Source organism: Ovis aries, chromosome 21, assembly GCF_016772045.2.
Source record: "Ovis aries strain OAR_USU_Benz2616 breed Rambouillet chromosome 21, ARS-UI_Ramb_v3.0, whole genome shotgun sequence".
Taxonomy (NCBI): domain Eukaryota; kingdom Metazoa; phylum Chordata; class Mammalia; order Artiodactyla; family Bovidae; genus Ovis; species Ovis aries.
Genome location: NC_056074.1, coordinates 42,566,018 through 42,586,017, shown reverse-complemented (window position 1 = coordinate 42,586,017; position 20,000 = coordinate 42,566,018). Strand labels below are relative to the sequence as shown.

The 20,000-nt window shown below is 51.3% G+C and overlaps 1 protein-coding gene across 5 annotated transcripts in view; it reads left to right on the top strand.

Moving 5' to 3' along the window:
* CPT1A (carnitine palmitoyltransferase 1A) overlaps positions 1-20,000 on the top strand; it is a 59,526-nt gene that overhangs the window by 27,297 nt on the left and 12,229 nt on the right. For all 5 annotated transcript variants that reach the window (XR_009597800.1, XM_042237622.2, XM_015102893.3 and 2 more), the window contains 10 exons: positions 1,305-1,406; positions 2,350-2,487; positions 3,749-3,826; positions 5,518-5,625; positions 7,395-7,482; positions 8,242-8,437; positions 11,092-11,280; positions 12,725-12,830; positions 15,885-16,001; positions 17,598-17,762. Coding sequence is in view for 4 of the 5 variants with exons in the window: in XM_042237622.2 (XP_042093556.1) it covers positions 1,305-1,406; positions 2,350-2,487; positions 3,749-3,826; positions 5,518-5,625; positions 7,395-7,482; positions 8,242-8,437; positions 11,092-11,280; positions 12,725-12,830; positions 15,885-16,001; positions 17,598-17,762 (1,287 nt within the window). In the remaining variant the exon portion in view is untranslated. The remainder of the gene's footprint in view (positions 1-1,304; positions 1,407-2,349; positions 2,488-3,748; positions 3,827-5,517; positions 5,626-7,394; positions 7,483-8,241; positions 8,438-11,091; positions 11,281-12,724; positions 12,831-15,884; positions 16,002-17,597; positions 17,763-20,000) is intronic.

Sequence of the window (20,000 nt, the reverse complement as noted above, 5' to 3'; positions counted from 1 at the left end):
TTTTCACACTGAGCCATCAGGAAAGCCTGTGCATATCCATATAGCCGCTCTTTTTTTTAGGTTCTGTTCCCAAATAGGTCACTACAGAGTATTACATAGCGTTCCCTGTGCTACACCGTCCCCTTGGTGACTTGAGTGTCGCCCTGTAATTGCCAGAGAAGTCTGACCCACTGTGACTCATAAGCTTGGGCTGGGGACTCTTTTCCTTTAATTAGTGTGTCCTGAATATCTGGGTTGATGTCTGCTGGGTTTGTCATCTCGGTCACCCATCAAACAAAAGTACCTTCCATCTACTTCTTTGTAGCCTTTCTGACTAACTCGGGCAATGAATGGTTTCCCTAGCTGAGACCAGGACACCCTGACTCACCCTTAGCTTCTAGTACGTTTCACCAGCTCACCTTGGTCCTTAGTGCAGCAGCCACTTAAGTGCCATGAGCATGGATGTCTGTCCTTATCTCATCCAGTGATACCTCCACCTGTGGTTGAACGCTGCCCCCTGGGGCTCCCTCTGAAAGGGGTGGGCATCCCCCTGCTGGAGCCTGCCACACCACACCTTTCCGCTTTCCCAAACAGACTTCCTGCTGTTGCTTGCATGTAAGATTTCTGATTTCCAGAGAAATAGAATTTAACTCCCAGGAGAGATGCTGAGGTGGTGTCCACACTTTATTAAGCAAGGGAAATGACCTGCCCCAGGGTGGCCTTCATAGCTGGTGTCCAGTTGAGTCCCACCTGCTCTTCAGCATCAAGAATCACAGCCCTCCCCCCTACCCCCCTTGGGCCATGAGCCCCAGAAATTCACTGAAGTCAGGTCAGCATGAGGTGACCAATTACTAGACCATGTTTAGATCGTTCCAGACTAAAGCAGGGGCAAGCATGTGCCCTTCACCAGACATGTCAATGACCAGAGAGTCCCACTGCTTTGCCCAAGCTTGCTTCTGGGTCTAGGCCCCTCACCCAGCCCCTGGTGTCAATCTGGAAACCGAGGGCCTTACAGAAGTGGGCACGTGGAACTTAATCTCCTTGTGCAGAAGTGTGATCAGACCCCATGTCAGGGTACCCAGGGAATGGCACCTCCAGGACAGGGCAGGACGTGTCTCAGACACAGGGCTTCGTTCGCCCTGGATTTTATTTGGGATTTGCTGTTTGCTGAGGCCTGCGGGGGTTGGGGCAGAAAATGGACTAGAGGAGATGAACTGCAGTGGAGGATCAGTCAACAGTCGGCGAGTCACATACGCTGAAAAACTGGTTTGGGGCCTTTGACACAATCTCGTCTTTCAGAACGTACTTTTGTTCTTTTTTGTTAGTTTATGGTCAAGATCTTCTCAGGCCGAAAACCCATGTTGTACAGCTTCCAGACATCTCTGCCGCGCCTGCCCGTCCCAGCTGTCCAGGACACTGTCAACAGGGTACGTCAACCTCACGCTCCCTCCGGAACACCTGCTCTGAGCACCAGCATCTTTGCGATCAAGGCTTATGACTTGATGAGACTTCCCTGGTGGTCCGTGGTTAAGACTCCGAGTTTCCACGGCAAGGGGTTTGGGTTGTATCCCTGCTCGGGGAACTAAGATCCCTCATGCCCCCTGGTGCAGCCAAAAAATATACTGTCGATGCTGTTGAACTGCTACCTGCCTCCTCCTACCTGCAAGGACCAGAGCAAATCAAAGTGGGGGCCTGAAAATTCTGAACTGGTGGCTTGGCCTCAGCCTGATGGTGTGACCTTCCCCGTCCCTGTCATTTTTTGGGCTCCTCTTTCCCGTCCTGGGGTCTTAAGCACCAGCCTGTAGTACCACCCTAGGCTCTCAGAGCCTCCCCACCCATCTCATTGGCACCTTCATAGCCTAGGTGAGAATAGAGCTCTTATGAAGGACCAGATGATGAAGAAAAAAAACCCACACATTAAAAGCTCATTGTAGACCAAATCTTGATCTGGTCAGTCTAGAGTCCACTTTGGTGATTTTGTGCTGATTCAAGATCTGAGAAGCGTGCATGCCAGTAAAAGGACAAAAAAGGTTGTCTTTTTAAAATATAATTAATTAATTTGGCTGCTCCAGGTCTTAATTGCGGCTTGCAGGGTCTTACAGTTGTAGCCTGCGAACTCTTAGTTGCAGTATGTGAGACCTAGTTCCCTGACGAGGGATCGAACCCAAGCCCCTGGCACTGGGAGCTCGGAGCCTTAGCTGCTGGACCACTGGCGATGTCCCCCCAAAAGTTTAATTGTTGAGTTATCCCTGATGTAAAATGTCTCTTTGTTATTGAAGTTAGCTAACTTGAGTGAAGACTAGCCTTTTTCTAAGGCATAAGGAAAGAAACCTATTTTAGCTGGGCTTATGTTTTTTCCCTTAACCCTAGTACTTGGAATCTGTGAAGCCTCTTATGAAGGAGGGAGACTTCACACGGATGACGGCTCTGGCACAAGATTTTGCTGTCAATCTGGGACCGAGATTGCAGTGGTATTTGAAGCTAAAATCCTGGTGGGCTACCAATTATGTGAGTATAAGCATGCTGTTTTTCTTGGTGGAATTTTGCGTAGGAATATAATTTGTTCCTGAGCCAGTTGAGTTTCCCCACATATGGCGAGTGGAAGGAGACAAGTGGTGGGTGAAACAGGCAGAGGAGTTGGGATTTGAGGAACAGCTAGTGTGGAAGACTTGGACCATAAAGAAGGCTGAGCTCCGAAGAATCGATGCTTTCAAATTGTGGTGCTGGAGAAGACTCTTGAGCATCCCTTGGACAGCAAGGAGATCAAGCCAGTTGATCCTAAAGGAAGTCAGCCCTGAATATTCATTGGAAGGACTGATGCTTCATACTTTGGCAACTTGATGCAAAGAGCCGATTCATTAGAAAAGACTGATGTTGGGCAGAATTGAAGGCAGGAAGAGAAGGGGGTGGGTGACAGAGGATGAGATGGTTGGATGGCATCACCGACTCAATGGACATGAATTTGAGCAAGCTCTAGGAGGTACTGAGGACAGGGAAGCCTGGCGGGTTGCAGTCCATGGGTCACAAAGAGTTGGACATGACTTAGTGACTAAACAGCAACAGAGTGGAAGAGGAGGTGTGACCCAGACAGAACTGGTGGGTGGGGCACACCAGGGGCACGGCCATGGGGTAAGTCATGACCGGAGAGAGCGGTCAGAGTCCAGGGTGGGTGGGGCAAGTCACGTGGGGGTTTGATCCTGTGCTGATTACATGGGTGTTTTGAGTTTGTGAAATTTTTCACAGGTACTTAGATTCTTAGGTGGGCACTGTTCTGTGTGTTTATGTACTTTCTTACACAAAGTGGAAGAATGGTGGTCCTTGGGTCCTGAAGGCTGTGGGTGTGGTTAGGACAAGACTGCTGGCCTCCTGAGGGATGCTAGGAAGACAGGACATGTGGCCCGGGGTGGCTCCAAGGAGAGTGGAAGCTGTGGGAGCAGAAGGGGAGAGGCAGTCTGTGGACAGTTACTGGTAGTGTTCACTGTTAAGAAATGCTAGAGCAGCCAGACATTGATCATTTCTTTCCCGTTGGGTGTTTTTATTTTTTAAACCATCTATGAAATGAAGGTGATGTACCCTGTAGCTGAGTCTTGACTTGAATAAAGCCATCTTCCGGTGCCCACTGTTTTGCATTCGGTCTCACTGGGGCTGACTTGGCCCCGAGGGAGAGAGAAATGCTGTAAATGTGCCCTCCCCCAACCCTCCATGCCCACCCCCGTCCCGGGCAGCCTGGTTAAGCCTGTCCTTGCTCTCTCCTGCTTGCACCTGACAGGTGAGTGACTGGTGGGAGGAATACATCTACCTCCGAGGACGAGGGCCGCTGATGGTGAATAGCAACTACTTCGCGATGGTGAGTCCCGCGGGCCCGCAGCGTCCGGTGGAGACCAGGCCGCAAGTGGCCCGGCCCGGCCCTGCGGGCTGCCTGGGGATGCGCTGGGCCTCTCCTGGCCCTGCTTCCCCTACCCAAGGCCTCACGGCCCCGTCAGGGAGCCCAGGACCTGCCGTCCACAGCAGAGGGCCCCATGGAGGTCCTTTCGTATTTCCAGTGAGGTTCAAGGGTGCCCATCGAGCTGCTGCAGAGGAATTTGGATTGCAGAAATGGTCTCGTGGCGATCGGACTCCTCACTCAGCAAACCTCTCCCTCTGTTTTCCTAACTGAGCCTGAGTAACGCTGAAGGCCCACATCCCTGCCCGCTCCTGACCTGTGGGTCAGCTGAGAGCTCGTCCACGTACTGAGCTTGTCCCTCTGGGCCCTGGGGTGACTTGGGTCCCACCCTGAGTGTCATTTCACGTCTCTTTGGTCCTTTTTGCCTTCTGAGACATGGGTGGTCTGGAGAGCACACCCCATTGTTTTGTTAGAAGCACCTCATCGGGCTTCCCTGATGACTCAGCAGGTGAAGAATCTGCCTGCAGTTCAGGAGATGTGCGTGTGACCCCTGGGTCGGGAAGATCCCTTGTCGGAGGGCACGGCAACCCACTCCAGCATTCTTGCCTGGGAAATCCGTGGACAGAGGAGCATGAAGGGCTATTGTCCATGGGGTCGCAAAGGAGTCAGACGTAAGGGAGCAGCTAACCACCACCGGTGTCTGACCACTGGCCTTAAACAGCTGCTGAATCTGTCTTTCCCCTTCTTTCTCCTCTTTGCTTTCTTTTGTATTTTTTGCCTTCTCCTTATATCTATCTTAGATCTTCCCTGGTGGCTCAGAGGGTAATGCATCTGCCTACAGTGAGGGAGACCCGGGTTCGATCCCTGAGTCAGGAAGATCCCCTGGAGAAGGAAATGGCAACCCACTCCAGTACTCTTGCCTGGAAAATCCCATGGCCAGGAGCCTGGTAGGCTACAGTCCATGGGGTTGCAAAGAGTCAGACACAGCTGAGCAACTTCAGTTCACTTATATCTATCTTATTGTTTGCTTTTTCTGTTTTTCTCCTTTAAAATTTCTTTTCTTTAAAAATAATTGTTCTTGTCTTTTGGAAACAAGGTCAGACTTGGAGAAAAACTGTTGACATGGCCCAGAAAAATACATTGTAGAGTGAACTGCCCATCTGGTCCCCTTTCGTTCCCAAAGACTTTGGTGTCTGTTTCCCACGTAATCAGGGGACAACCCCACACATATAATTTCTCTCAAAGTATCGTTGAGACAGACAAGCGACCCTTGGACTTGAAAAATATAAACACTTAGAAAATGTGTTTCTAAAAAGTTGCCAGCACTACTCTATATAAAAGATTATTTTAATTTTTGGTTACTTCTCACTCAGAAAACGTACTAATTGCTGCTTTTAATTTCCCCTTTCCTTTTTATGCATTATATGAGGATATTTAGGCTGTAGTACTGTTATCTTGTTTTTAGACTTGAATTATATTTATTTACCATTTAATTTTAAAATATACCATTACCTTTCGTAGCCGGACAATTGCTCGGAAGCTTGAAACAGCAGAGCAGGTGTCGTGAACGCGTGTGTAGGAATGCATTCGCTGTGTATTGAAGCTCGCTTGTCTTTCCGTGAACATTCCCCCTAACACTGTGTGTTTTGTGTCAGGACTTGCTGTATATCAAACCGACTCACATCCAGGCGGCAAGAGCTGGCAACGGGATCCACGCCATCCTGCTTTACAGACGCAAACTGGACCGGGAGGAAATCAAACCGGTATACACACAAGTGCTTTTCTCTTAGAAGAAAAAAATGTATTTATTTGGCTGTTCAGGGCTGGTCGTTGTGGTGGCTTATGGCTTAGTGGCTCCATGACACGTGGGATCTTAGTTCCCTGACCAGGGATGGAACCCACACAACCTCCGCTGCAAGGTGGATTCTTAACCACTGGACTATCAGAGAAGTCCCAACCTGCTATTAACAAAATTCTTTAGAACAGCTTTATCCAGGTGTAATTGATGTACAGCATACCTTCAAAGCATCCACCGTAATAAGTTCTGATGTTTTGATATGTATGTCTGTACATGTGAAACCATCACAGTTGAGTGAGTGAGAGCCCTGCCCACTGGCCCACCCTGGGCTCCTCTGTGTGCCTCTGTCCGTCTCTGCTCCCACCATCACCCTGAGCTGCTTTCTGTCACTCTAGATTAGCTTGCATTTTCTGTAAATGGATTCTTGCAGCTTGTGCTTGCTTGCTTTTTTTTTTTAAACATTCATTATTTGGGGGCTTCCCTGGTGGTTTAGTCAGTAAAGAATCCATCTGCAGTGCAGGAGACCCGAGTTCAATCCCTGGCTTTGGGAAGATCCCCTGGAGACAGAAATGACAACCCACTCCAGTATTCTTGCCTGGAGAATCCCATGAGCAGAGGAGCCTGGTGGGCTCCAATCCGTGGGGTTGCAAAGAGTCAGACATGACTGAGCAACTGAACCAACCAGTGTCTATTTGGCTGTGTTGAGTCTCATTCACGGCATCCAGGCTCCTTGTTGTGACATACAGGATATTCAGTTGCAGAGCTCAGACCCTCTAGTTGCAGCACTTGGGTCTTAGTTCCCTGACCAGGGATCCAACCCATATCCCTTGTATTGGAAGATGGATTCTTAACCACTGTACCACCAGGGAATTCCCATTCACTTTTTTTTTTGTTGTTGTTTCGACCTCTTTCACTCAACATAATTATTTTGAGATTTAATTCTCTTCTGTAGTGTCCTAAATGGATATATGTCTGATGCACTTTAGTTCCATAATTTGTCCTTTGAGGAAACCCTCTCTTGCTTGTGAAGGAAATAATACGGATGTCAGGCCTTTACAAAAATTCTTTTTGTTTGTTTATGTATTTATATTTTTGGCCATGCTGAGTCTTCGTGGCCGCACGGGGACTTTCTCCAGGTGTGTGAGCCGGGGCTGCTCTTGGTTGCCCTGAGCGGGCTTCTCATGTCCCAGTGGCTTCTCTTGTTGCAGAACACAGACTCTGGGGCCTCCGGGCTTTGGGAGATGCAGCACGCGGACTAGCTGCTTCTCTGTGGCACAGGGGATCTTCCCAGACCAGGTGTCGAACCCGTGTCCCCTGCACTGACAGGCAGATTCTTAACCACTAGACCAGCAAGGAACTCTTGAGGCCTTTTTTTTTTTTTAAACTACTCCTTTGACTTAAGTGTCAACTTCTTTCTTTCTTTCCTTTTAACTACACTACGCAGCGCTCGGGATCTCATCTCAGTTCCGAAACTAGGGTTGAAAACGTGCTCCCTGCAGTGGAAGCGTGGAGCCTGCTGAAGACGGGTTATTTAAGAATAAGATGCAGGGTTCTGTGCTCTGGTCTGTTTCAGCAAACCCCAGGGTGCCTGGTATCCCAGGGAACCCCCATTCTTACAGAGTTTGGATATTAGGTCTCCAGCCATGCTATGGGCCCGGAAAACAAATCCAGCATTTAAATGTGTGGACTTAATTTGCTCCTTGAATTTTTGTTTGAGACATATTTCTGTTCCAGATTCTTCTTCTGGGGTCTACGATTCCGCTCTGCTCCGCCCAGTGGGAGCGCATGTTTAATACTTCTCGGATCCCAGGAGAGGAGACAGGTGGGTAGCCCACGCAGGGCTCCTTCGGAAATCAGAACTTCCCATCCTTGTGCTCAGGAGACATCGGAGAAGACCACACCAGTGGCTCCTAGCCTCTCCTAATATTTCAGAGATTTCAGGCTCAAGAACCTTCCTTCTGTTGAGCTGCCTTTGTCTTTCTCAGGCCTGGACCGTTAATTAATTTAACTGACTCAGTTTCTCTTCACTTGAAGGCTGTCTTACAGTAGTTTTTTTCCAGATTGGGTTAGGAATTTTTTTTTTTGGCCACACAGTGTGGCATGAGGGATCTTAGTTCCCTAACCGGGGATTGAACCCATGGCCCCTGCAGTGAAAGCGCAGATTCCTAACCACTGGACCACCGAGGAAATCCTCCACGCAGGGTTTATTGTGTTCAGGGGGAGCCAGATTTGTGGCCCAGTAGCCTAACCTAGGACCCCTGACCCCTGCCTTCCTTACTGCCCAGTGTAGGGGGGCCTCATCTGTTCCAGTCGGGACGCCCTCGAAAATGCAAGGGAACAGAACGGTACCACTTAGGACCACCCCCTGTTGGTCCTTTGGCCCGGGTGACACGTCCAGGGTGTGGGCAAGGGAACCCAGCGCCCAGGCCTGCCCCAGCCCAGAGCCCTCTGCAGGCCTGTGGGAAATGGACTCTGAGCGGAGCCGAGTGACTCGGGGACAGGAGGTGGTGCCGTCGAGGTTGTGTTCTCGCGTCCTCTAACCACGTGCCCCTGGGTGCCTGCCTCCCCCACCCCCCAACAGACACCATCCAGCACCTGAGGGACAGCAAGCACATCGTCGTCTTCCACCGGGGCCGCTACTTCAAGGTCTGGCTCTACCACGATGGCCGGCTGCTGAGGCCCCGGGAGATCGAGCAGCAGGTGCAGCGGATCCTGGAGGACCCGTCGGAGCCGCAGCCCGGGGAGGCCAAGCTGGCGGCGCTTACGGCGGCGGACAGGTGTGTAGCCCCTCCAAGACGCCAGGGGGCTGTCGGGGGGTCTCGGGGTTCTCATTTCACCAGGGGAGCAGACAGGTGTGTGGCCCCTCCGAGACACCGGGAGGCTGTCGGGGGGTCTCGGGGTTCTCTCCTCATCAGGGGGGCAGACAGGTGTGCGGCCCCTCCGAGACGCCAGGGGGCTGTCGGGGGGTCTCGGGGTTCTCTCCTCATCAGGGGGGCAGACAGGTGTGTGGCCCCTCCGAGATGCTGTCGTGTTTTGGGGGCTCAGGGTCCTCTCCTCACCAGGGTCCCCCCCGGCGGGGAGATGGGTCCGGGTCCCCTTGGCCGTCTGTGTGACCGGCAGGTGTGCGTGTGCGTGGATCTTGGGACGCATGACCGAAGGAAGGAAGTAGGCGTTGTCCTGGGGGCTGCGGCATGTCTTTGGTGATTGTTTTGGTTTTAAGTACTGTTCTTTAGTCTGGCTCTGCTGGGCCTCTGTTGCCGCACGAGGGCTTTCTCTGGCTTCCGAGCGCAGAGGCGGCTCTCGAGTTGCGGTGCACGCCCTTCGCGGTGCAATGACTGGGCTTGTTGCCGAGCACAGACTCGAGTGCACCCAGGCTCAGTAGTTGCTGTTCCCAGGCTCCAGAGCCCAGGCTCAGTAGTTAGCACACGGGCTTAGTTGCTCCGCATCATGTGGAATCTTCCCAGACCAGGGATCGAACCTTGTCCCCTGCGATGGCAGGTGAATTCTTTAACGCTGAGCCGGCAGGGAAGCCCTTGGGCATGTTGGACTTAGGAAACAGACAAGTTTAGCCAAGGCCTCCGTGTCAGGGTTACTCTCCTGACCCGTCTAAAGCTCGAGGGCCTGACCTGTACAGCCTGGGCTCTGATGCCTCTGGGGCTGGGCTAGTCTGTTTGGGGTGGGGGAGGGGAGCACTTGGGGGACAAGCAAGTCTGTCTTCAGGCTTTGCCCAGGGCTGCTGGGGCAGTGTGGTCCCTGATAAGGACCCCTGGGGCCGGCAGTGTGGCTGCTCTTAGGGTCATGCAGGGAGCAAGATGGTGAGTGACTGTCCTGCAGAGAGGAGGAAGAGACCCAGGCGAGGGCACGCAGAGGGCGGTGGTGAGCCAGGGTGACTGACGGGCAGCAGAGAAGTCTGGGGAGAAGATGCTGGGAGCTGTGGAGTGGGTCCCCGGTGCCTGGCTACATCTGGGCTTGATTCTGTGACTAGGCGCTGATAAAGGGACCACATCAGCCTGGAGTGACCCGCGTGCATGCTCAGTCGCGTCCCATGTGCAACCCCACGGACTGTAGCCCGCCCGGCTCCGCTGTCCGTGGGATTCTCCAGGCAAGAAGACTAGAGTGGTTGACCCTGCCCTCCTCCAGGGAATCTTCCCCACCCAGGGATCGAACCCACGGTCTCTTACGTCTCCTGCATTGGCAGGCAGGCTCTTGACCACTAGCGCCACCTGGGAAGCCCCAGACTTATATTCTGGTCTGGGGGGTTCCAAGGCTGGACATGGGCAGTGTTAGTAAAGAGGAGGCTCAGTCTGAGAAGCTGGAGGGCATGGCCATCGCTGGGGGGCAAGGGGTCAGCTGGAACAGAGGGGATGTGTAGTGGGGAAGAACCTTGGGTCCCGAGTGCTGACCGAGTGTCACTGGGGGCAGCCAGTGAGGCAGAGAGGGGCGGGGTGCAGACTCAGTGAGCAGCCCCTGCCCGATGCATCCCCCGTGGGGCACCACCTCACCTCACTTTCCTAGGTGCTGGGCACGTACCAGCGATTCTCGTGGTCACCATTGTCCCCAGGCGTCAAGAACAGTGGTTGAAGCTGGGCCTGCAATGGGACCCGTTGTGTTTCTGGGCTTTTGGGCACCCCTGGGGGTCTGGGTTGAGCACTAGGTGGGGAGAAGAGGGCGGGAGACAAACAGATGGCCCTGGCCAGGAAGGTAGGGTGGGGGGCCCAGGAGCTAGCTGGGGAGGCCGCAGCTGGGGCGCCTCTCGGGAATTGGGTGTCTCATCAGCTCTGTGCACCCCACATGGGGCAGGATGGAAAAGAATCCCTGAATTCAGCTCCCGGGGGCGCCCCTCATCACGGGGCTGCCGTGCGGCCGTTTGTAGCACGAGCGTGTGGACTCGGGACCGGCTGGCCTGGGTAGCAGTCCCAACCCACCGTGAAGGCAGTGTGACCTCCTGCCTGTGCCTCGGTTTCCTCATCTGAAAGATGGGACAATGGTGTCGGGGTCTGTGAGCTTGAGCTGGTCCTGGCACCAGGGCCGTGCTCTTGGCCCTCGCTGTGGTTTCCAAGGGGTGGTCGCATGGAGAGGGTCAGAAGGCCGCAAGGAAGGCCCCTGCCTGGCTGGGGCGCTGCTGCCCTGGACGGCAGAGCTCCGGGCCCGTCGGCCTTCTTGTCCTTCACTCGGCATTTATGGATGAAGTTCCCTGCCTGCAACGTCCCTGGAGCAGGTATAAGGAGAAGGCAAGACCCCTGCCCTCCAACCAGGCGGCCCAGCCAGCAGGCAGGCAGGCAGTGGTTGCAGATGGAGAAAGTCTTTAATGCCTAGTTTTCCTTAAACCCCTAAAACACTGAGAACTGAGAAACGTTGTCCTTTCACACGTGCCTCGAAGGAGATGTCACCAAAGTGCTGCAGGTCTCATGGTACTTAATCCTCACCGCAGGGTCCCCTGGGCCAGGTGTCGCCAGGCCTATTTTGGACACGGGAAAAACAAGCAGTCGCTGGATGCCATTGAAAAGGCAGCGTTCTTCGTGACGTTAGACGAAACCGAGCAGGGATACCGGGAGGAGGACCCGGAAACGTCGATGGACAGCTATGCCAAGTCCCTGCTGCACGGCAGGTGTTTCGACAGGTATTGCGCTTACCTTCTGAAACACAGTGCTTTGCCTGTAAACCTGGAAGAAGCATTGCCTGTGGCTGACACCCAGCCATAAGCATCCACTGAAGCAAGGGGGCCGTGAAAATACGACTGGGGAGTTTCTTCTTTCCACCCAAACCGTCATGCACACGCGTAAGCAGCAGCCTTGAGATCCTTCCCTTCTGCACCACCTCCTCCGTTTGGAGATGCTCGTGAGAAGGGGCTGCCCGGGGCCTGACCTGGATGTCAGCTTTGGCTCTGCTCACTGGTCATGTGATTGGGTGAGCCTGGTCCACCTCCTGGAGCCTCCTTCCCCTTCCCCGTGAAGGGAGGTCCTGACTGCCCATCCAGGTTGGGGGTGAGGATTGGCTGAGTTGGGGAAAGGGTGGGGCAGGCACAGTTGGTCCTCCGTGTCTGCGGGGTTCAGCCCACTGTGGATCAGGGAGCGTGTTTCAGAGCCTCGGTTGTGGAGCCTGTGGCTGCAGAGGGCCGACTCTGGGGCCGGAGCAGCCTCAGGTTTCCTTATGAGCCAGTGGGTCCCAGAGCCACGCCCCCAGCAGATACCCTGAGGATGACCTTGCGGCTTCCTGCATCTGCTGGTGTCATGCACCCTTCCTCGTTATAACAATACAGCCTGTTCTCCTTCTGGTCCCCAGTACCCAAGTGTTTATCTCTGTGTCGGGAGCAGGGGAGAAACCAGTGAGTTAGGGTTCTATGTGTACCTTTTTTTTTTTTGTTAACTTTTAAAAAAGTGTATTTATTTTCGGCTGTGCTGGATTTTCGTTGCTGTGCAGGCCCCTCTCCAGCTGCAGCAAGCACTAGTTGCGGTGCTCGGGCTTCTCATTGGAGTGGCTTCTCTCTCTCTCTTTTTTAAAGATGTATTTATTTATTTATTTGGCTGTGCTGGTTCTTAGTTGCAACACATGGGATCTTTAGTTGCCACATGCAAAATCTTAGTTGCAGCATGTGGGATCTAGTTCCCTGACCAAGTATCGAACCCGGGGCCCCTGCGCTGGGAGTGTGGAGTCTTAGCCACTGGACCACCAGGGAAATCCCTGCGGTGGCTTCTTGTTGCTGAGCATAGGCTCGAGGGCGCACAGGCCTCAGTCGTTACAGCACCTGGGCTCTAGAGCGCAGGTCAATCGTTGTGGCCCACGGCTTTATTTGCTCCGAGGCACAGTGGGACCTTCCCGGACCAGGGATCGAACCTGTATCTTATCTCCCGCGTTGGCAGGAGAATTCTTTACCACTGAGCCACCCGGGAGGCCCTTCTGTACGTACTTTGATTACCACTTGTGGAGAGTCATTCACCTCTACCAACCATAGGAGGGATGGATACAGTCAGCTGAGGCCATCCATAAGAAAACAAACACGTTGTCTGGATTTGCTTTTGTCTTTATAAACGTGTCAGCTGCATAAATATTTTTGTGTCGTGCAGGTGGTTTGATAAATCATTCACGTTTATCATCTTTAAAAACGGCAAGATAGGCATTAACGCGGAGCACTCCTGGGCCGATGCACCCATCATGGGTCACCTTTGGGAGGTGAGTGTCTGAAAGTTTAACTTGACTGTAGAAATTGCTGTTGAGAAAGCAAACCCCAGACTGAATTAAACTTGGTAGTGTCTGTCCAGTTATAATGTTTTCAGCAGGTGTTGGCACTATTAACTTATGGCTGAGGTTCCTTAAATGGAAACATTTATTGTCACACCCTGAAGGGGCCCAAATAATGAGATGGCCTTGGCTCTGATGCAGTGACTTCAGGGCAGAACTGAAGCGCGGTTATTTTGAAAGCTGCCAAGTTTTAGGCCAAATAAAAGCAAGGATATTGAAATCTTGGTTTATGAAAGTGTAGTCAGTGTGCCTTTTACCACTTCGCTTAATTCTTAGAATTACCAAGTTACCGAAAACCCCCCCAAAGCCTGTCATCCTCTCCCTCCACCTAATATTTCACATTTATTTATTTTTTTGGCTGTGCCGTAAAATGTGCGATCGTAGTTCCCCAATCGGGGAAGCCCTCTGCGGTGGAAGTGTGGAGTCTCACCTCTGTTCGCTGTTGGTGTCAGGTCACTCAGTCATGTCCAGCTCTTTTTGACCCCATGGACTGCAGCACGCCAAGCTCCCCTGACCGGGAAACCTTTAAAAAGGAAAGAAAAAATTGCTCCAGTCTGTAAGACAGTGGTGTGGTCCTAAGATATTAACACATGATAAAAGTAACCAAGTTGCCAAAAAGGCTCTTCACCACCCTTGTCTTTGCTGATGCCGACAAAGGCTGAGAGATCCTTTCAACTAAAGATCTGTCATAGATCAAACCCCCTTCACCACTGCTGAATGTTGAAATGAGACACTTGAAGTCTCTTTGCACTTCGTAATGGTCCATGCCTATTACACCCTGTTCCAAGGACTTTCCCAGTAATAAGAGCATCAGAGCAGTACTTGGGTGAAAGAGAAATCTCTGAGTCATAGGCAGTCTGGATCACATTAAGTCCATTTACCAAGTAGAGAAATCTACAGGATACTGACAAGGCCAGGCATATTTTTTCAGTACTCTGGATAAGATAAAGATAAAAGGATTTAGTCTTACATCAGGGTGACCAGTTGGATGCCGTGGTGTTTAACTGTTAACCGCCCAATGGACACTGGTGGCCCATGACTCCAGAGGTCAGACAGGAGCCCAGATGCTCCCTATGTGGATGAGAACTGACCCACCGTCTTGTCACGGAGGCCCACACCAGGGCCAGTTAACGGGCTGGTATAAAGATGCCACCTGTGCCAATCAAAAACAAATCTGGTCCAAGCTGAGTCCTGTTGGCTCTCTGTGTATTTCTGGTGTTTGTGTTGGACTCGGGGGCTCTGATGCAGAGCAGACACAGCTAGGCTGGGCCCCTTCACAGGCTCAGCTCACAGGGGCATGAGATGAGGGCCCCCCTTACACTTCCCCGTCCCTGAGCCGCTGCCCTCCCCCGCTGCCCATCCGACAGTGTCACCATCTGACCTTGGGCTCTTTTTTTGTTCATTTTGCTTCCCCTACTGGAATGTAAGCTCCCCGAGGGTAGAAATACCTTTTAAAAATATTTTTATTATTTTTAAAAATTCAGATGTAATTCACAAAGCATACAGTTCACCTCTTCAAGAGTTCAGTGTGGTTGTTCTCTCCATCGCCACTGCCCCATTCCAGGACACTCTCATCACTCCCCAAAGAAAACACCTTCCCCCAGCCCCACCCCAGCCAACCCTTGGTAACCACTCATCTCCTTTCTGTCTCTGCCTGTTCTAGCCATTTCATAGAAATGGAATCAACAGAGTACGTGGTCTTGTGTATCTGGCTAATGTTTTCAGGATTCATCTATATTGTTCTATAGGGCTTCATTCCTTTTTTTAAATTTTTTTTGGGATCTCAGTTCCCCAACTGGGGATTGAACCTGGCCCACAGCAGTGAAAGTCCAGAATCCTAACCACTAGGGCTTCGTTCCTTTTGATGGCTGAATGGTATTCCTTCGCGTGATAATACCATATTTTATCTGTTCATAACTTGATGGACATTTGGGTTCTTTTCACTTTTTAACTACTATAAACATCGCTTCTGTGAACGTCAGTGTACAAGTTGTATGTGAACGTGTGTTTTCAATTCTTTTGAGTCCATACCTAAGAATGGAATTGCCTGGTCATGGCCATCTTTAAACTTTTGTAGAAAGGCAGAAATTCCTGTCTGCTTTGTCCACTGGTGCTCAGAAGCATTGCTGACTCAGAGTTGTTGTTCAGTCGCTAAGTCACGTCTCTTTGCGACCCCATGGACTGCAGCATGTCAGGCTTCCCCATCTCCTGGAGTTTGCTCAAACTCATGTCCGTTAAGTCGGTGATGCCATCCAACCATCTCATCCTCTGTCGTCCCCTTCTCTTCCTGCCCTCCATCTTTCCCAGCATCAGGGTCTTTTCCAATGAGTCGGCTCTTCGAATCAGGTGGCCAAAGTATTGGAGCTTCAGTTTCAGCATCAGTCCTTCCAGTGAATATTCAGGGTTGACTCATAGTTGGTGCTCAGTAAACACCATTGAATAAACTGGCTTAAGATTACCTGCCAGTGAACAGAAAGCGTTCACACCTGGGCCCACATCCTGGCTCCCTGAGAAGTGTGAACTCGGACAGACTCTTCACCTCGCTGAGGTGGTCTTCTCATTTATACGCGTGAGAACAGCAGTTACTACCTTACAGGGTCAGTATCCATCAGGGTAACACCCAGAGGGTACTAGCTCACAGCCAGGACCTAGAAGCAGGCTCTGAGCTACTTTCTGCACATCATACACTCAGCTTGAATCCTGGCTGTGCTCCTCACCTGTCCAAACACTGTCGAACCTGGACAGTGAGGATGGGCCTAGCTCCAGGTCCATCTTCCTTGTCCCTGAAGTAGAGATCAAACTACCTTATTAGGTGGGTGTTCACAGGATGCCAAGTGCTCAGCAGACCCTAAGCAAGTAGTTATGGTTGAGTCTTTCTTGCATTTCTAGAAAGAAAAGGATGTGCTTTGAGAGGTCAGGTGACTTGTATGTAACAATTACCTGTGATGATCTCAGACTTAACAGATGTGTCTTTATTTTTGACAGTACGTCATGGCTACAGACAGCTTCCAGCTGGGTTACACGGAGGATGGACACTGTAAAGGAGACACCAACCCGAACATCCCGTACCCTACCCGGCTGCAGTGGGACATCCCGGAGGAAGTAAGTCCCACTCCTCAGACGCTTGGCAATTACCTCGGTTGGGAGATGTGTCTAAACTCTCTCAGTCGAACTTTCCAGTGGTCCTTCCTGAGTGCTCACGAGTTCAGAATGCCCCCAAGACAGAAACCTGTCCACCTGGGTGTTTCTTCCTGGGACCTCAAAGCTGCTGTATACAGCTCCTATCGCCTTGGCAGCCCCAGTCAGTAGTTCTTTCACCGAAAGCTTTTGGCTAAGATTGTCAGTGAAATTCTTCGCTCAAACTTAGCTAGACATCACAGTGAAATCATTTCCTTTGGAGCTGAAGTACGCTAGATCACTAATTTGTCATTTTTGTCCGTCTGAGCCTTCTCCAATACAATTTACTCCATGGAAGCCCTTTGGGGAAGGAATTTTAGGGCTGGAAATACCAAATCAAAGCCAAGCAGGAATTCCCAGGGCCTGGGAAGTCTTTTTCTTTTTTGAAGTCATTTTTGACATAGAAAACATTGGATCCATACTACAAGGTCTTATCCGTCTGCAGCTTTTTGTCCAGCCTGCATCCCTGTGTCTGGTGTGTGGTCCTCAGAGAGGCGTGACTTCTGATGAAGTGTGTGACAGAGTCCTTCTAGCTGACTAAGTCACGTACCATTTATTAAAAATATTTTTTTTGATGGATTTTAGTTTTTAGAGCACTTTTAGGTTCGTAGCAAAATCTGAGTGGAAGGTGCAGAGTTTCCCACACTCGCCCCGTCCTCGCACACGCACAGTCACTCCCGCTGCCAATATCCCTACCAGTTGGTCCGTGTGTTACAGGCAATGCAGCTACGCTGACATGTCAGTGTCACTAAAGTTCGTAGCTCACGTTGGGGGTCACGCTTGGGGTCACGCTTGGTGTTGTGCATCCGCGGTGTGGGCAGAGATTTAATGACACGCAGAGCAGCGTCACCACCCTAAAACCTCTCCTCTGCCGGCTTCCCCATCTCTCCCGCCTTGCTCCTGACAGCACGGATCTCACCGTCTCTATCACGTTGCCTGTCCCTGAATGTCATACAGCTGGAATCGTATAGTGTGGAGCTGTTTCATTGACTTCTTGCCCTTGGTCACATGCATTTAAGATTCCTTGTATGATTTCGCGGCTGAGGACTCCCTTCTATTGTACAGCTGTCCCACAGTCCACATCCTTTTTTTTGGCTGTGCTGATTGGTATGTGGGAACCTAGTTCCCCTACAGGGGAAGCACAGAGTCTTAACCACTGCACCCCCAGGGAGGTCCCAGTCCATTTATTTTTTAAAACTGGTTCCTCGATGGCTAGCATATGATAAGAATGGATCTCATGAAACAAAACCCGTGACTCTTTGAAATGCCCTCTGTGGGTCCCACTGGGACCAGGAGTTCCTCCTGTGTGGGCCACCCCGTTGCTGTTTGGGGGTGAGGGGCAGTGCCACATTACCAACTTACTGCGACTCTTAGGTTACAAAGATTGGAAAAAACCAAGAAGTAAATGTGATGTATGTATTTCCAAGCAACAAGTCTGTCTGTTAGCTGTGCTGAAAGTCAGCTTGCGTTTTCTTCAATTTGTGTCAAAACTTCCCCTCCCTTTTCTCCCTTTTCCTCAAGTGTCAGGAGGTCATTGAGACTTCGCTGAGCAGCGCCAACCTCCTGGCCAACGACGTGGATTTCCACTCCTTCCCATTCCGCACTTTCGGTAAAGGGCTGATCAAGAAATGTAAAACCAGCCCGGATGCCTTCGTGCAGCTCTCGCTCCAGCTGGCTCATTACAAGGTGAGACCCACCCCCTCCAACCCCAGCTGGGCTTTTTGTCCTGAGCACTCCTGGGGGCACAAAGCTGCCCACCCAGCAAGTAGGGGAGGACCCGTCACGGGAGCTAGTCGTGCCTGGGATGGCAGTGGGTTCATGCTTCTCACGGGAGGAGAGGCAGAACGTAGGGGGCGGAAGGCAAGTGAGATCTCCTCGTTCCACCAAGCAGGAATTAGACGTGTAAGCTCCCAATGCTAGGGTTTGGGAAAGCAGAACTACTTAGGGCAGGCAATGGGGGGGTCTCTGACCCTTGACATCCTCTTCCATAGGAGGGGATACGCCAGCCCCGCGGGAGGTATTCTGGGATGGGTGGGGTCCCTATACGCACAGAAGCTTGTGGTGTTTCCAGGGCCCTGGAGGACCTCAGTGAGACTCTTTTCCATTGGAGGGAGCATTCCACCCTGAAAGGGTGGCCCTGGTTTCCAGGGGCCGTGGAAGTCCTTGTGGCATTGGGTCAAGATATGTCCTGGTTTTAATGGAGAATTTCTGTCTTCAAAGCTTGAGAGCTGAACACGGTTTTGCAGGGCAGCATTTCTGGACAGTGGTTCTGCTGTGTGAAGCTTGCTTTGTGCCAGGCACTGGCCTCAGTGCTCTCACACTGAGAGCTCTCACACATAGCTCTCACAGTCTCCTCACTAGCAAGTCTCTATAGCTGGCCCAATTTACCGGTTGAGAAAACTGGGGTTCACTCCAAGAGGTGAGCTGACCAGCTGCCAAGGTGATAATGGAGTCAGGCATGGGTCCCGGGGGCAGCCTGTAGCTTCAACTCCTCTGTAACTCAGGTCAGGAAGATAAACAGATGCAGAACAGTACAAGAGGCGGTGTTAGTACCAGATAAATGACAACCGATGGGCCACAACTGTACTTCAAATCGACTCTAACACAGCCGATGGATGCATGAAAAAAGACAGTCACGGACCAGTTTTGCTCACAAACGCAAATGCAAAAAATCTAAAAAAAGTAATAGCAAAAAGCATCAACCAGTAGGGAAAATACGGCAGCCAGCAGCAGCCAACGCCAGCGGCCGGAGGATGGTTCGGTATTAGTAAATCCAGTGATAGACTTAATCATGTTACTAGCTCAGAGAAGAAGCCAGTCGTTTTGACAGATGCTGACGAGCCATTCATAATGGAGCATCCCTACTCGGTAACTCGTAGCATAGGGGCTATCTCCTCAACACAGTAAATCACGTCGTGTGCCAGCAGCGAGTGAAGTGGCTCAGTCGTGTCCAACTCTCTGTGACCCCATGGACTGCAGCCTACCAGGCTCCTCTGTCCATGGGATTTTCCAGGCAAGAGTACTGGAGTGGATTGCCATTTCCTTCCCCAGAGGATCTTCCCGACCCAGGGATCGAACCCGGGTCTCCCGTCTCCCGCTTTACCGTCTGAGCAGCCAGGGTCTTCCTCAAAAGTGGAGTGTGGAGGCAGCCCCATTCAAGCAGGAAGGTTGAAGCGACCTCCAGAGCTGTTCTTGAATGTCTTTGCATTAAAGGGCATGAGTACAGCTGACAGGATCACTGCACAGAAGAAATATTCACACATCTGCTCAGAAGATGGAGAGGGTGGGAAAGCTTCTATGGTTAGGAAGCATGCTCAGTAAGGAGGTCTGTTGCAGAACTATACAAAGACAAGCATCTTTGTATTATAGCTGTGATAGTCAAGCAGGAAACATGGTAGGAAAATGTGATAGAAACTAGAAGCAAAACCGTGGGATTCCCCAAGCCTCTATTTATAAAGCAGTCAGGACCTTTGGGGAAAAGACCCAGAGCCTAGGAGAAGGAATGGACCCTCGGAGAGGGAGGGAAGGCTGTGATTTTGGACAGAAAAGCTCAGCACCTTCGAGATTAATGTCCCCGGTTCACACATGCACCGTGAACGTCGTCAGAGGTCCGTCTGCAGAAGACTTTAGGAGAAGGGCTGGGCTGGTTTACCTTCCAAGTTCAAGTGGAGGGCTGATGTTTGAGAACAACTGGTAATATTTTGAAATGGAAAGGTTGTCAGGTGGAGATGGGGCAGGGTAAGGTGGAGACTTGCTCTTTCAAAGCTGAAAATATAGAAATCAGAAGCTTATAGTGATTAACACAGTATAGTTTTGGTGCCAGAATAATTCCATGGAATCATGTAACAGTTTATTTGACACTGATTATTTGTTTTAATAACCCAAGCAGTTATATTTATTCTTTGCACTCTGGCTAGAAACAGC